The sequence below is a fragment of the Oncorhynchus clarkii genome, chromosome 9 (genome assembly GCF_045791955.1).
Source record: "Oncorhynchus clarkii lewisi isolate Uvic-CL-2024 chromosome 9, UVic_Ocla_1.0, whole genome shotgun sequence".
Lineage (NCBI taxonomy): Eukaryota > Metazoa > Chordata > Actinopteri > Salmoniformes > Salmonidae > Oncorhynchus > Oncorhynchus clarkii.
Window position 1 is genome coordinate 6,748,818 of NC_092155.1, and position 15,276 is coordinate 6,764,093.

General features: G+C 45.0%; 1 protein-coding gene across 9 annotated transcripts in view; it reads left to right on the forward strand.

Annotated features, from left to right (window-relative positions):
* LOC139415802 (dysferlin, limb girdle muscular dystrophy 2B (autosomal recessive)) overlaps nucleotides 1-15,276 on the forward strand; it is a 163,041-nt gene that overhangs the window by 128,367 nt on the left and 19,398 nt on the right. For 5 of the 9 annotated variants that reach the window (XM_071163904.1, XM_071163905.1, XM_071163907.1 and 2 more), the window contains 2 exons: nucleotides 12,702-12,800; nucleotides 15,055-15,183. In XM_071163904.1, the coding sequence (XP_071020005.1) occupies nucleotides 12,702-12,800; nucleotides 15,055-15,183 (228 nt within the window). Of the gene's footprint in view, nucleotides 1-1,942; nucleotides 2,000-12,701; nucleotides 12,801-15,054; nucleotides 15,184-15,276 lie in introns of all 9 variants that reach the window. The other 4 variants (XM_071163900.1, XM_071163902.1, XM_071163901.1 and 1 more) reach the window with 1 other exon arrangement.

The following is a 15,276-nucleotide window of genomic DNA, read 5'->3' on the forward strand; positions in this document are numbered from 1 at the left end:
TGGAGTCTCTACGATGTGTGTGGAGTCGCTCTGCAGTGGGTGGGGTCTCTGTCCAGTGGGTGGAGTCTCTGTCCAGTGGGTGGAGTCTCTGTCCAGTGGGTGGAGTCTCTGTCCAGTGGGTGGAGTCTCTACACAGTGGGTGGAGTCTCTATGCAGTGGGTGGAGTCGCTCTGCAGTGGGTGGGTCTCTGTCCAGTGGGTGGAGTCTCTGTCCAGTGGGTGGAGTTTCTGTACAGTGGGTGGAGTCTCTGTACAGTGGGTGGAGTCTCTACAGTGGGTGAGGTCTCTACAGTGGGTGGAGTCTCTACACAGTGGGTGGTCTCTCTACAGTGGGTGGTCTCTCTACAGTGGGTGGAGTCTCTACACAGTGGGTGGAGTCTCTACACAGTGGGTGGAGTCTCTACACAGTGGGTGGTCTCTCTACAGTGGGTGGTCTCTCTCTACAGTGGGTGGAGTCTCTCTACAGTGGGTGGAGTCTCTCTACAGTGGGTGGAGTCTCTCTACAGTGGGTGGAGTCTCTCTACAGTGGGTGGAGTCTCTCTACAGTGGGTGGAGTCTCTCTACAGTGGGTCGAGTCTCTCTACAGTGGGTCGAGTCTCTCTACAGTGGGTCGAGTCTCTCTACAGTGGGTCGAGTCTCTCTACAGTGGGTCGAGTCTCTCTACAGTGGGTCGAGTCTCTCTACAGTGGGTCGAGTCTCTCTACAGTGGGTCGAGTCTCTCTACAGTGAGTGGTCTCTCTACAGTGGGTGGAGTCTCTACACAGTGGGTGGAGTCTCTACACAGTGGGTGGAGTCTCTACAGTGGGTGGAGTCTCTCACACTAGACAAAGTGTCTTACAGACTAATGGAGAGTAGGGAGAATGGATGGTGGAGTATATTATTATTGTATTAGTATATTGAGGCAACCTGGGAGGGTGATCGGGTTGTTTCGAGTGCTTGTTGAGGGAGTGAGGGCTTAAGGGGGGAGTGAGGGCAGCGTGAGGGCTTGAGGGGGGCGTGAGGGATTGAGGGTGTGATAGCATGAGGGCTTGAGGGGGGCGTGAGTGCTTGAGGGGGGCGTGAGGGCTTGAGGGTGTGAGGGCTTGAGGGGGCTTGAGGGGGGTGTGAGGGCTTGAGGGGGGTGTGAGGGCTTGAGGGGGGCGTGAGGGCGTGAGGGTGTGAGGGCGTGAGGGTGTGAGGGCTTGAGGAGGGTATGAGGGCTTGAGGGTGTGAGGGCTTGAGGGGGGTGTGAGGGCTTGAGGGTGTGAGGGCTTGAGAAGGGCGTGAGGGTGAGGGGGTGAGGGCTTGAGGGGGGTGTGAGGGTGTAATTTTACTGTTTGGCTCTTTGTGTGTCTTGTTTGTAAGAAGCCAACAACAACACTAGCTCTCTTTTTCTGTCATAATTCTACGATTACACCCAAAATGCGCTGGACCACAAAACTAGCAATGCCCTGACTTCATTCCCAATGTTCTCATCTTCACAACTCTGCGTCATTTAAACACTTGTCATGCTACAACCATTTATTAATGTGCTGCTGTCACATTTTCATCGTGGGCGTTATGTTTCTCCGTCTGCTGTTGTCATGATGTACCTCAAGGAACTCCCATCAGCCTCTCTGTCAATGTTATCAATGTTTACACCGTAAAATGTCTTTGCCTGTCCGATTACGATACTGTATAGATCCTGTATTTATTGCAGATGTGTTTTGGCTGTTCTCTTAGAAGACTGGCTGACTGTGATCGTCCATTGAATGTCTATTCTATTCTGAGTGTGTGTGTGTTTGTGTGGTCTAAATGTATGTGAATACTATAGATTAATTCGCCTTACGGTATACAGTGCAAGCTAACTTTTGATAAATTCTGTTTTACTTGTCGTCAAAGGTGAATGCTGTGGTCTAATCCTAACCTGTTTAGTGCTAACACTAGTTTGTGTGGTTGTGTTGTGGTTGTGGTTCTTGTTGTAGTTTACAGACGGAACCAGTTCTGCAATTATTAACATCTCTGGCTCCTCCAGCCAACATGTACGTATGAGCCTCTTCTCTCCATCCCTCTCTTCTTCTCTCCATCCCTCTCTACCCCTCTCTTCTTCTCTCCATCCCTCTCTACCCCTCTCTTCTTCTCTCCATCCCTCTCTACCCCTCTCTTCTTCTCTCCATCCCTCTCCATCCCTCTCTACCCCTCTCTTCTTCTCTCCATCCCTCTCCATCCCTCTCTTCTTCTCTCCATCCCTCTCCATCCCTCTCTTCTTCTCTCCATCCCTCTCTACCCTCTCTTCTTCTCTCCATCCCTCTCTACCCCTCTCTTCTTCTCTCCATCCCTCTCTACCCCTCTCTTCTTCTCTCCATCCCTCTCTACCCCTCTCTTCTTCTCTCCATCCCTCTCTACCCCTCTCTTCTTCTCTCCATCCCTCTCTACCGCTCTTCTTCTCTCCACCCTTCTCCATCCCTCTCTACCCCTCTCTTCTTCTCTCCATACCTCTCTACCCTCTCTTCTTCTCTCCATCCCTCTCTACCCCTCTCTTCTTCTCTCCATCCCTCTCTACCCCTCTCTTCTTCTCTCCATCCCTCTCTACCCCTCTCTTCTTCTCTCCATCCCTCTCTACCGCTCTTCTTCTCTCCACCCTTCTCCATCCCTCTCTACCCCTCTCTTCTTCTCTCCATACCTCTCTACCCTCTCTTCTTCTCTCCATCCCTCTCTACCCCTCTCTTCTTCTCTCCATCCCTCTCTACCCTCTCTTCTTCTCTCCATCCCTCTCTACCGCTCTTCTTCTCTCCATCCCTCTCTACCCCTCTCTTCTTCTCTCCATCCCTCTCTACCCCTCTCTTCTTCTCTCCATACCTCTCTACCCTCTCTTCTTCTCTCCATCCCTCTCTACCCCTCTCTTCTTCTCTCCATCCCTCTCTACCCTCTCTTCTTCTCTCCATCCCTCTCTACCCCTCTCTTCTTATCTCTATCCCTCTCCATCCCTCTCCATCCCTCTCTACCCCTCTCTTCTTCTCTCCATCCCTCTCTACCCCTCTCTTCTTCTCTCCATCCCTCTCTACCCTCTCTTCTTCTCTCCATCCCTCTCTACCCCTCTCTTCTTATCTCTATCCCTCTCCATCCCTCTCCATCCCTCTCTACCCCTCTCTTCTTCTCTCCATCCCTCTCTACCCCTCTCTTCTTCTCTCCATCCCTCTCTACCCCTCTCTTCTTCTCTCCATCCCTCTCTACCGCTCTTCTTCTCTCCACCCTTCTCCATCCCTCTCTACCCCTCTCTTCTTCTCTCCATACCTCTCTACCCTCTCTTCTTCTCTCCATCCCTCTATTCCTGTCCTCTCCATCCCTCCCTACCCTCTCTTCTTCTCTCCATCCCTCTCTACCCTCTCTTCTTCTCTCCATCCCTCTCTACCCCTCTCTTCTTCTCTCATCCCTCTCTCATCCCTCTCTACTCCTCTCCATCCCTCTCTATCCCTCTCTTCATCCCTCTCTATCCCTCTCCCATCCCTCTCTCCACCCATCTCTATCCCTCTCTCCATCCCTCTCTCCATCTCTATCCCTATCTACCCCGCTCGTCTTCTCTCATCCCTCTCTGCATCCATCTATATCCCTTTCTCCATCCCTATCCCTCTCTCCATCCCCCTCTATCCCTCTCTTTCTTCTTTCGCCCCACCTCCATTCCTCTCTTCTTCTCTCCATCCCTCTCTATCCCTCTCTTCTTCTCTCTCTTCTTCTCTTCTCTCTAGCTCTCTCTTCTTCTCTCCTCTTCTTATCTCTATCCCTCTCTTCTTCTCTCTTCTTCTTCTCTCTATCCCTCTCTTCTTCTCTCTTCTTCTTCTCTCCTCTTCTTCTCTCCTCTTCTTCTCTCTAGCCCTCTCTTCTTCTCTCCTCTTCTTCTCTCTATCCCTCTCTTCTTCTCTCCTCTTCTCTCTATCCCTCTCTTCTCTCCTCTCAGAACCCTTTCCTCTCTCTCAATAAATCACTTAACTACGTATTGTCTTGTGCATATTCCTATTGGGACAGAATAATTATGGTTCTTGTGTGTCGTAACGAAAAGATCTTCGCTGTGGCTGTTTTTTGATCATGTGATTCTTATTGACAACTAATGCATGTTTTCAACCTCTGAAATCCTCCTTTCACATTGAAGGTATGAAACAACTTGTTGACTGTGTGTTCACAATGGCAACAAGTTGCGTAGTATTTCATATGAACAGAAACTGCCTTAGATCGCTGTCAGTGTGACTGTGTGTGAGGGTGTTTGTTGGGGTGTCAGTGTAGATACAGAACCAGTCAAACGTTTGGACACACTTACTCATTCAAGGGTTTTTCTGAAATGTTTGTTGGTACTATTTTCTACATTGTAGAATAATAGTGAAGACATCAAAACTAGGAAATAACACAAATGGAATCATGTAGTAACCAAAAAATGTGCTAAACAAATACAAATATATTTTATATTTGAGATTCTTCAAAGTAGCCTCACTTTGCTACAGTTGCCATAGCAAGTGGTGATGCAGCCAATCAAATCTCTTCAGCCTCCTGAGGTGGAAGAGGCATTGCCGTGCCCTCTTCACAAAAGTGTGGGTGTGTTGGGGAGGGGGGGGGGGGGGGGGGCTGGGATTATATTGATCTAGGATTAGTTTACACTCCCCCTAAACCATTGAAAGAGGTGGGGACAACTCCCTTAAAACTGACCTTGGATCAGTCTACAGCAGGGTTGGCCTCAATTCACCATTTTGGAATTGACTCCTATCCAAGTTATGAGTTGCAATTTGAACTGAACTACCCCACAAGATGTACAATCTGAATTGAATTACCCCACAAGATGTACAATCTGAATTGAATTACCCCACAAGATGTACAATCTGAATTGAATTACCCCACAAGATGTACAATTTGAACTGAACTACCCCACAAGATGTACAATCTGAATTGAATTACCCCACAAGATGTACAATCTGAATTGAATTACCCCACAAGATGTACAATCTGAATTGAATTACCCCACAAGATGTACAATCTGAATTGAATTACCCCACAAGATGTACAATCTGAATTGAATTACCCCACAAGATGTACAATCTGAATTGAATTACCCCACAAGATGTACAATCTGAATTGAATTACCCCACAAGATGTACAATCTGAATTGAATTACCCCACAAGATGTACAATCTGAATTGAATTACCCCACAAGATGTACAATCTGAATTGAATTACCCCACAAGATGTACAATCTGAATTGAATTACCCCACAAGATGTACAATCTGAATTGAATTACCCCACAAGATGTACAATCTGAATTGAATTACCCCACAAGATGTACAATCTGAATTGAATTACCCCACAAGATGTACAATTTGAACTGAACTACCCCACAAGATGTACAATCTGAATTGAATTACCCCACAAGATGTACAATCTGAATTGAATTACCCCACAAGATGTACAATCTGAATTGAATTACCCCACAAGATGTACAATCTGAATTGAATTACCCCACAAGATGTACAATCTGAATTGAATTACCCCACAAGATGTACAATCTGAATTGAATTACCCCACAAGATGTACAATCTGAATTGAATTACCCCACAAGATGTACAATCTGAATTGAATTACCCCACAAGATGTACAATCTGAATTGAATTACCCCACAAGATGTACAATCTGAATTGAATTACCCCACAAGATGTACAATCTGAATTGAATTACCCCACAAGATGTACAATCTGAATTGAATTACCCCACAAGATGTACAATCTGAATTTAATCCAGTGCAATTCAAATAAATTCCAGAGAGTTGAATTGAAGTCTCCCAGATACTAAAGAATATTTCACTTTTCTCTGGAAACCATGTTCATGTATTATTTTAACCTTTTTTAGTGCTTAGAATAGATCATTATATTCCCACCACCTTTTTTAGTGCTTAGAATAGGTCATTATATTTCCACCAACCATTTAATTTGTTTGGCATCTTTTTGAAGACCCTCGGGGTCAACTTGAGGGTTAAACTAATGCATTCTGTCAAATGTAGCTTTTTCCCCATATTGAACAAAATGTAAGCGATTCGTAAAAAATATAATAATTTTGAATATTTGCATACAGGTCTTGTTGTTCTTGATATTCCCCATCCCGCATGAGGGAGCGTAATCATCGCCTGACATTAATTAGCATAACGCAACGGACATAAATATCCCTAGAAAATATTCATATTCATGAAAATCACAAATGAAATATATTGAGACACAGCTTAGCCTTTTGTTAATCACCCTGTCATCTCAGATTTTCTAAATATGCTTTACAGCCAAAGCTAGACAAGCATTTGTGTAAGTTTATCGATAGCCTAGCATAGCATTATGCCTTGCTAGCAGCAGGCAACCTTGTCACAAATCAGAAAAGCAATCAAATTAAATCGTTTACCTTTGATGAACTTGGAATGTTTTCACTCACGAAACTCCCAGGTAGATAGCCAAAGTTCATTTTTTCCCAAAACATTATTTTTGTAGGCAAAATAGCTCCGTTTGTTCTTCACGTTTGGCTGAGAAATCGACCGGAAATTGCAGTCACGAACACGGCGAAAAAATATTCCAAATTAGCTCCATAATATCGACAGAAACATGGCAAACGTTGTTTATAATCCATCCTCAAGGTGTTTTTCTAATATCTATTCAATAATATATCCATCCACCGGGACAATTGGTTTTTCAGTAGGACCGATTGGAGTAATGGCTACCTCTGTATTTTACGCGAGAATCTCTCTCGAAGCCACCATGTGACCACTTACACACTGTGCCCCCCCATACGACTATTCTTCAACATCAATGCGTAAAACTACGTCACAGTGCTGTAGACACCTTGGGGAATACGTAGAAAGCGTAAGCTCGTTGATGGTACATTCACAGCTGAATAGGGAGTCATTGGAACGCAGCGCTTTCAAAACCTGGGGCACTTCCGGATTGGATTTTTCTCAGGCTTTCGCCTGCACATCAGTTCTGTTATACTCAGACAATATCTTTACAGTTTTGGAAACATTAGAGTGTTTTCTATCCTTAGCTGTTAATTATATGTATATTCTGACCTAACCGTAACCAAGAGAGTTAACACCACAAAACTTTCCTTAGATCACTGTTTAGGGAACAACTTAATCCTGACTGTATCTCCTCAGATATTCTCCCTTCACTACCAGCTAGATGGGTTTTACCCAGGCCTTTAATCCAGACTGTCTGTCTCTCCTCAGATATTCTCCCTTCACTACCAGCTAGATGGGTTTTACCCAGGCCTTTAATCCAGACTGTCTGTCTCTCCTCAGATATTCTCCCTTCACTTCCAGCTAGATGGGTTTTACCGAGGCCTTTAATCCAGACTGTCTGTCTCTCCTCAGATATTCTCCCTTCACTACCAGCTAGATGGGTTTTACTGAGGCCTTTAATCCAGACTGTCTGTCTCTCCTCAGATATTCTCCCTTCACTACCAGCTAGATGGGTTTTACCCAGGCCTTTAATCCAGACTGTCTGTCTCTCCTCAGATATTCTCCATACACTTCCAGCTAGATGGGTTTTACTGAGGCCTTTAATCCAGACTGTCTGTCTCTCCTCAGATATTCTCCATACACTTCCAGCTAGATGGGTTTTACTGAGGCCTTTAATCCAGACTGTCTGTCTCTCCTCAGATATTCTCCCTTCACTACCAGCTAGATGGGTTTTACTGAGGCCTTTAATCCAGACTGTCTGTCTCTCCTCAGATATTCTCCATACACTTCCAGCTAGATGGGTTTTACCCAGGCCTTTAATCCAGACTGTCTGTCTCTCCTCAAATATTCTCCCTTCACTACCAGCTAGATGGGTTTTACTGAGGCCTTTAATCCAGACTGTCTGTCTCTCCTCAGATATTCTCCCTTCACTACCAGCTAGATGGGTTTTACTGAGGCCTTTAATCCAGACTGTCTGTCTCTCCTCAGATATTCTCCCTTCACTACCAGCTAGATGGGTTTTACTGAGGCCTTTAATCCAGACTGTCTGTCTCTCCTCAGATATTCTCCCTTCACTACCAGCTACGACGGGTTTTACCAAGGCCTTTAATCCAGACTGTCTGTCTCTCCTCAGATATTCTCCATACACTTCCAGCTACGACGGGTTTTCCTTCTTACCCAGGCCTTTAATCCAGACTCTCTGTCTCTCCTCAGACGGTTTTCCTTCTTACCCAGGCCTTTAAACATGATATCCTAAAACTGTTACATATTACGGAGAGTGAACTCTGCAGCAGTGTGTGGTTTAGGGTGAGGAGGAATGTTGGTCAACGTTCTGGATTCTCAGTGAAGCAAGACTCCAATACTTGTAGGAATGTTTGTCAACGTTCTGGATTCTCAGTGAAGCAAGACTCCAATACTTGTAGGAATGTTGGTCAACGTTCTAGATCTCAGTGAAGCAAGACTCCAATACTTGTAGGAATGTTGGTCAACGTTCTAGATCTCAGTGAAGCAAGACTCCAATACTTGTAGGAATGTTGGTCAACGTTCTAGATCTCAGTGAAGCAAGACTCCAATACTTGTAGGAATGTTGGTCAACGTTCTAGATCTCAGTGAAGCAAGACTCCAATACTTGTAGGAATGTTGGTCAACGTTCTAGATCTCAGTGAAGCAAGACTCCAATACTTGTAGGAATGTTGGTCAACGTTCTAGATCTCAGTGAAGCAAGACTCCAATACTTGTAGGAATGTTGGTCAACGTTCTAGATCTCAGTGAAGCAAGACTCCAATACTTGTAGGAATGTTGGTCAATGTTCTAGATCTCAGTGAAGCAAGACTCCAATACTTGTAGGAATGTTGGTCAACGTTCTAGATCTCAGTGAAGCAAGACTCCAATACTTGTAGGAATGTTGGTCAACGTTCTAGATCTCAGTGAAGCAAGACTCCAATACTTGTAGGAATGTTGGTCAACGTTCTAGATCTCAGTGAAGCAAGACTCCAATACTTGTAGGAATGTTGGTCAATGTTCTAGATCTCAGTGAAGCAAGACTCCAATACTTGTAGGATTGTTGGTCAACGTTCTAGATCTCAGTGAAGCAAGACTCCAATACTTGTAGGAATGTTGGTCAACGTTCTAGATCTCAGTGAAGCAAGACTCCAATACTTGTAGGAATGTTGGTCAATGTTCTAGATCTCAGTGAAGCAAGACTCCAATACTTGTAGGATTGTTGGTCAACGTTCTAGATCTCAGTGAAGCAAGACTCCAATACTTGTAGGAATGTTGGTCAACGTTCTAGATCTCAGTGAAGCAAGACTCCAATACTTGTAGGAATGTTGGTCAACGTTCTAGATCTCAGTGAAGCAAGACTCCAATACTTGTAGGAATGTTGGTCAACGTTCTAGATCTCAGTGAAGCAAGACTCCAATACTTCTAGAACTAAATTCAACTTTATTTCCTTCCTTCCACTCGTCTTTTATTGTCACTTATTTATTTATTTATTTTTTTTTGGGGGGGGGGGGGATCTCAGTCAGGTCCATAATTATTGACAGCCTTGATAATGATGTGCAATCATGACTGTATAAAATGAAAACAAATACCTGAGATATATTGTGTGCAAACACCATGAACGTAACATTCAAATGCAATAAGGGTTCCACGGGAAACGCTGATAAACACTTTGGTTCCTACCCTGTCATGCAAAACAACTGTTACGTTTCCCCAGCAAGAAAACCAAATAATAGTCTCTCAAACAAAAAAAGGGGGGAACTAACAAAGAGTCACTGACTGCAACCAAAACTAAACAGGTAGGGTTTTAGGAGAAGGTTCTGATGGGGGTGATGACACTCATGATGGGGTGATGTCCACTGAAAGTTGCCTAGCAACAACAACTGGGACCTAAAAGACGCCCACCGTGTGCGTCCACTAAGAGGAAAACAAAAGAAAAACCCACATCAAACGTAAAGACAGGAAACAAAACAAAACATTGAGCAAAACGAAAACAAGATCAGATAAAAGCTTTTCGAGAAATCCAATAGGGAGCACCAACTAAAAAGGTGTTGACCCTCCACATCTCTCAAGACAGCTGGAGCACTGGGCCAGCCCGCTCTTAATTAGCACCTGGGCCAGCCCGCTCTTAATTAGCACCTGGGCCAGCCGCTCTAAATTAGCACCTGGGCCAGCCGCTGTTAATTAGCACCTGGGCCAGCCGCTGTTAATTAGCACCTGGGCCAGCCGCTCTTAATTAGCACCTGGGCCAGCCGCTCTTAATTAGCACCTGGGCCAGCCGCTCTTAATTAGCACCTGGACCAACCGCTCTTAATTAGCACCTGGGCCAGCCGCTCTTAATTAGCACCTGGGCCAGCCGCTGTTAATTAGCACCTGGGCCAGCCGCTCAAAATTAGCACTTGGGCCAGCCGCTCTTAATTAGCACCTGGGCCAGCCGCTCTTAATTATCACCTGGGCCAGCCGCTCTTAATTAGCACCTGGGCCAGACGCTCTTAATTAGCACCTGGGCCAGCACAGGTGCAATACCTTCCTGCTAACGAGGTGGACAAGACAGAACAGGTGTAACACAGTCCTGACTAACGAGATGACAGCAAACGCTACGTTTTACTGTGTTAAACGTGATTAAAGTCCAACCTCAAAACATTAAACGGAAAAAACAAAACCTTTAACAAACAACGTCAACCATTGTATCAGAAAAAAATGTATAATGTATTTCTATGATTCCAACAGTTCGCTCGTGTTTTGATCTGCACTGAACAAACATATACATTTAACATGTGAAGTGCTTCATGAGCTGGGGAATTTTTTCCCCCAGAAATGTTCCATTCTCACAAAAAAGAGAATGCTTATTTCTCTCAAATTCTGTGCACAAATTTGTTTACATTCCCTGTTAGTGAGCATCTCTCCTTTGTCAAGATAATCCATCCACCTGACAGGTGTTGCATATCAAGAAGCTGATTAAACAACATGATCATTACACAGGTGCACCTTGTGCTGGGGACAATAAAAGGAGTATTTCTGTCTATAATAAAGCCTTTTTTTTTGGAGAAAAACTCATTCTGATTGGCTGGACATGGGTCCCCTGCACCCCTGCCCAGTCATGTGAAATCCATAGATTAGGGTCTAATTGACTGATTTCCTTATATGAACTGTAACTCAGAAAAATCTTGGAAATTGTTGCATGTTCAGTTTATTTTTATGTTCAGTGTACATCGTAAGTAAATTTGCAATATTAGTCTAATTGGGATTTCTTTTTAGCTATGTTCCCATATCTTGGAACCTTTCCGCCTGGTATAGAGGTTTTGAATGGCAGGGAGCTCGGCCCCAGTGACGTACTGGGCTGTACTCACTACCCTCTGTAGCGCCTTGCGGTCGGGTGTGAGACACACACACACACACACACAAACACACACACACCCAAGTGACTGGGCATGAGCAGTAGACAAGTCTCTGTAAAAACCACTGTTACAACAAAAATCAATCTATCACCAACTAATTGTAATGTGTGGACTGCATTGTAGCCCATCTCATCAGTTCTACATCACACTGAAGGTCACGTCACCACCCAACACACACACACACACACACACACACACACACGTCTGCCCTAAAAATCATGCCGCCTGCCTGTTTTTTTTTTTCATTGTTGATTGCCTCCAGATCCAGAATCATGCCAGTCCTGGCGCCACACACACACACGCACACACACACACACACACACACACACACACACACACACTAAAGGAAAGGTGTGTATTGCGTCATGAGAGTGTTTGAACTTTCTGTTCCTGTCAGGGTTGAAGGTCGCAGGCAGACAGGCGGAGTGTGGAGTGACATGATGGTGGTGTGTGTGTGTGTGTGTGTGTGTGTGTGTGTGTGTGTTTGAGAGAGTGAGGGACAGTTTTAAGCTGATCTGTCCCTAGAGAGTGTCTGGTCTTTGTAGTCCTTGTTCTCTGTACGTCAGAGTCTTGGACGACGTCGTCAACCAGACTGTGAGAAAACGTCTTCTTGACAAAACACACAGACCCGTGTCTGTATTCAAAACTCTAGAGTCACTTCATGTCAGTCATTTCCCTCTTGGTTTATTTCAAAATATAAATAAACTCTTAACTAAGATGATTACTGCACAAATGTTGAACACCAGCAGACCAGTGTCTGTGTTCCAAACTGTCATACAATTCTCATGTGGTCGACTCGAAATATATCCAAATTAGAACCTGAATTACCTAGTAACTGTAACCAGTAACTAGTAACCAACTGTAACCAGTAACCAACTGTAAGTAGTAACTAGTAACCAACTGTAACTAGTAACCAACTGTAACTAGTAACCAACTCTAACTAGTAACCAACTGTAACTAGTACCCAACTGTAACTAGTAACCAACTGTAACTAGTACCCAACTGTAACTAGTAACCAACTGTAACTAGTACCCAACTCTAACTAGTAACCAACTGAACGTTGTCAATGTGAACACATCTTTGAACCTGTTGTGTCATGATAACATTCACTTTGGACTTTGGTTTAAGATTTAATATTTTCTTTCATCTTTACTTTAAAAAAAAATCTAATAACATCTCCTCGATCTCTTGCTTTGCCCTCGGCTGGCCTCAGCTGCTACAGTGGGTAAGTTGGGCTAGGTGTAACAATCGAGAGAAATCATTTTCTTCAAACAATCTTCTAATAAAAAGACCAGTCCTGTAAAGTGTATAATGTGTTTGGGCAGGAGGAAGACCCTTACCCTCACCTTTGACCTCTGTGTGTCCCCTATCAGGAGGAGGAAGTGATGGACTGGTGGTCTAAATTCTATGCTTCGACCGGAGAGACGAACAAGTGTGGAAACTACCTGGAGAAGGGATGTGACACACTACAGGTAGGAACGTGTGTGTGTGTGTGTGTGTGTGTGAGAACTATGTTCTACCGTCTGAACCCCACAGGACCACAGGACCCCTGTATAAACAGGTCACCTCTCCTACATTACCCACAATTCCACACCTCACCTCTGGCCCCCTCTCTATCCTTCCCTGGTCCTTTTAATATAAGACACACACATCTTAAAGAAACTGCTTTGACTTTCCAAACTTTCCGGGGATTCCATGTGGGGTATGCCGCAGGGGGATAGACAGGGAACGTTATTCCGTCGTCATTCCCAGACGCCAGACAGCCAGCCCGCCCTCACCCCTCTACTCACCCGTTCCGCCCCCGTCTCTCACCCTGGTCTGGTATGCCTCTGTTGTGTCCCCTGGTAGTGAGCAGTTCTTTCCAGCACCTCACCCCCTCATTTTTTTCCCCCTTTCTGGTCTCCTCCTATTTTCTCACCCTTCATCCTTTCTCCCACGCCCTTCGACTCACCCCCTCCGCCTGCCCTCATCCTTTCTCCTACACTGTATCCCACTTGGTTCCATTTTCCAGCACTCTCAATCTATACCTGACACTGATCCAACTCTAAGAGAGAGAGGGGGGGAGAGAGAGAGGGAGAGAGAGGGAGAGAGAGGGAGAGAGAGAGAGATAGAGAGGGTTGTGTCGTAGAGTGATATACACACTGTAAATTTACACAACGTGTCAGAGGCATTGTACGTTTACACAGCCCTTCCTCTGCTACTACTGACACACGCATGCATCTCATCCACTCTGCATGACATCATACCTGAACCTCATCCACTCTGCATGACATCATACCTGAACCTCATCCACTCTGCATGTTATCATACCTGAACCTCATCCACTCTGCATGTTATCATACCTGAACCTCATCCACTCTGCATGTTATCATACTTGAACCTCATCCACTCTGCATGACATCATACCTGAACCTCATCCACTCTGCATGTTAGCATACCTGATCCTCATCCACTCTGCTTGTTATCATACCTGAACCTCATCCACTCTGCATGTTATCATACCTGAACCTCATCCACTCTGCATGTTATCATACTTGAACCTCATCAACTCTCCATGTTATCATACCTGAACCTCATCCACTCTGCTTGTTATCATACCTGATCCTCATCCACTCTGCATGACATCATACCTGAACGTCATCCACTCTGCATGTTATCATACCTGAACCTCATCCACTCTGCATGTTATAATACCTGATCCTCATCCACTCTGCATGACATCATACATGAACCTCATCCACTATGCATGACATCATACCTGAACCTTATCCTCTGCATGTTATCATACCTGAACCTCATCCACTCTGCATGTTATCATTCCTGAACCTCATCCACTCTGAATGTTATCATACCTGAACCTCATCCACTCTACATGACACCATACCTGAACCTCATCCACTCTGCATGACATCATACCTGAACCTCATCTACTCTGCATGTTAGCATACCTGAACCTCATCCACTCTGCTTGTTATCATACCTGAACCTCATCCACTCTGCATGTTATCATACCTGAACCTCATCCACTCTGCATGTTATCATACCTGAACCTCATCCACTCTGCATGACATCATACCTGAACCTCATCTACTTTGCATGACATCACACCTGAACTTCATCCAGACTAATTCCACCCATATTGGATCAAGTCTACTTTCAAAACCGTGTGTGTGTGTGTGTGTGTGTGGATCAGGTTTGTTTCCAAGACCCACTCAACATTAAAGGTCACGTTTGCAGCAGTCAACACCGTTGGGTTGAAATATTTAAATGAAAGAAATAGAACAGAAATATTTTCCTTAGATGTAATTGTTCATATCACAGACCTGCATATAAAAACACACCAGCTCTGTCATGTATACACACTTACAGGATTTCTGCTCTCACTTTGTCCCTGTCTCTCTCTCTCTCTGTCTCTATCTCTCTGTCTGTCTGTCTGTCTGTCTGTCTGTCTGTCTGTCTGTCTGTCTGTCTGTCTGTCTGTCTGTCTGTCTGTCTGTCTGTCTGTCTGTCTGTCTGTCTGTCTGCCTGCCTGTCTGTCTGTCTGTCTGTCTGTCTGTCTGTCTCACTCTCTCTCTCTCTCTCTCTCTCTCTCTCTCTCTCTCTCTCTCTCTCTCTCTCTCTCTTTCTGTCTCTCTCTCTTTCTCTCTCTCTCTCTCTTTCACTTTCTCTCTCTCTCCCCTAATTTCTCTCTCTTCCTCTCCGCCTCCACCTCCGCCTCTACTCTAGGTGTATGACAGGCCACTGGAGAAGACAGAGGGATTTGAGGGGCTGTCAGATTTCTGCCAGACCTTCAAGCTGTACCGTGGGAGGAACCAGGACGAAGGAGAGGACCCTTCTATAGTCGGAGAGTTCAAGGTTAGGGGTTATAAGGTCAGGGGATAGGCTGTAGATCGGCAAGAACCAAGACAAAGGAGAGGACCGTTTTAGTGTAGAAGAGTTCGGGGTAAG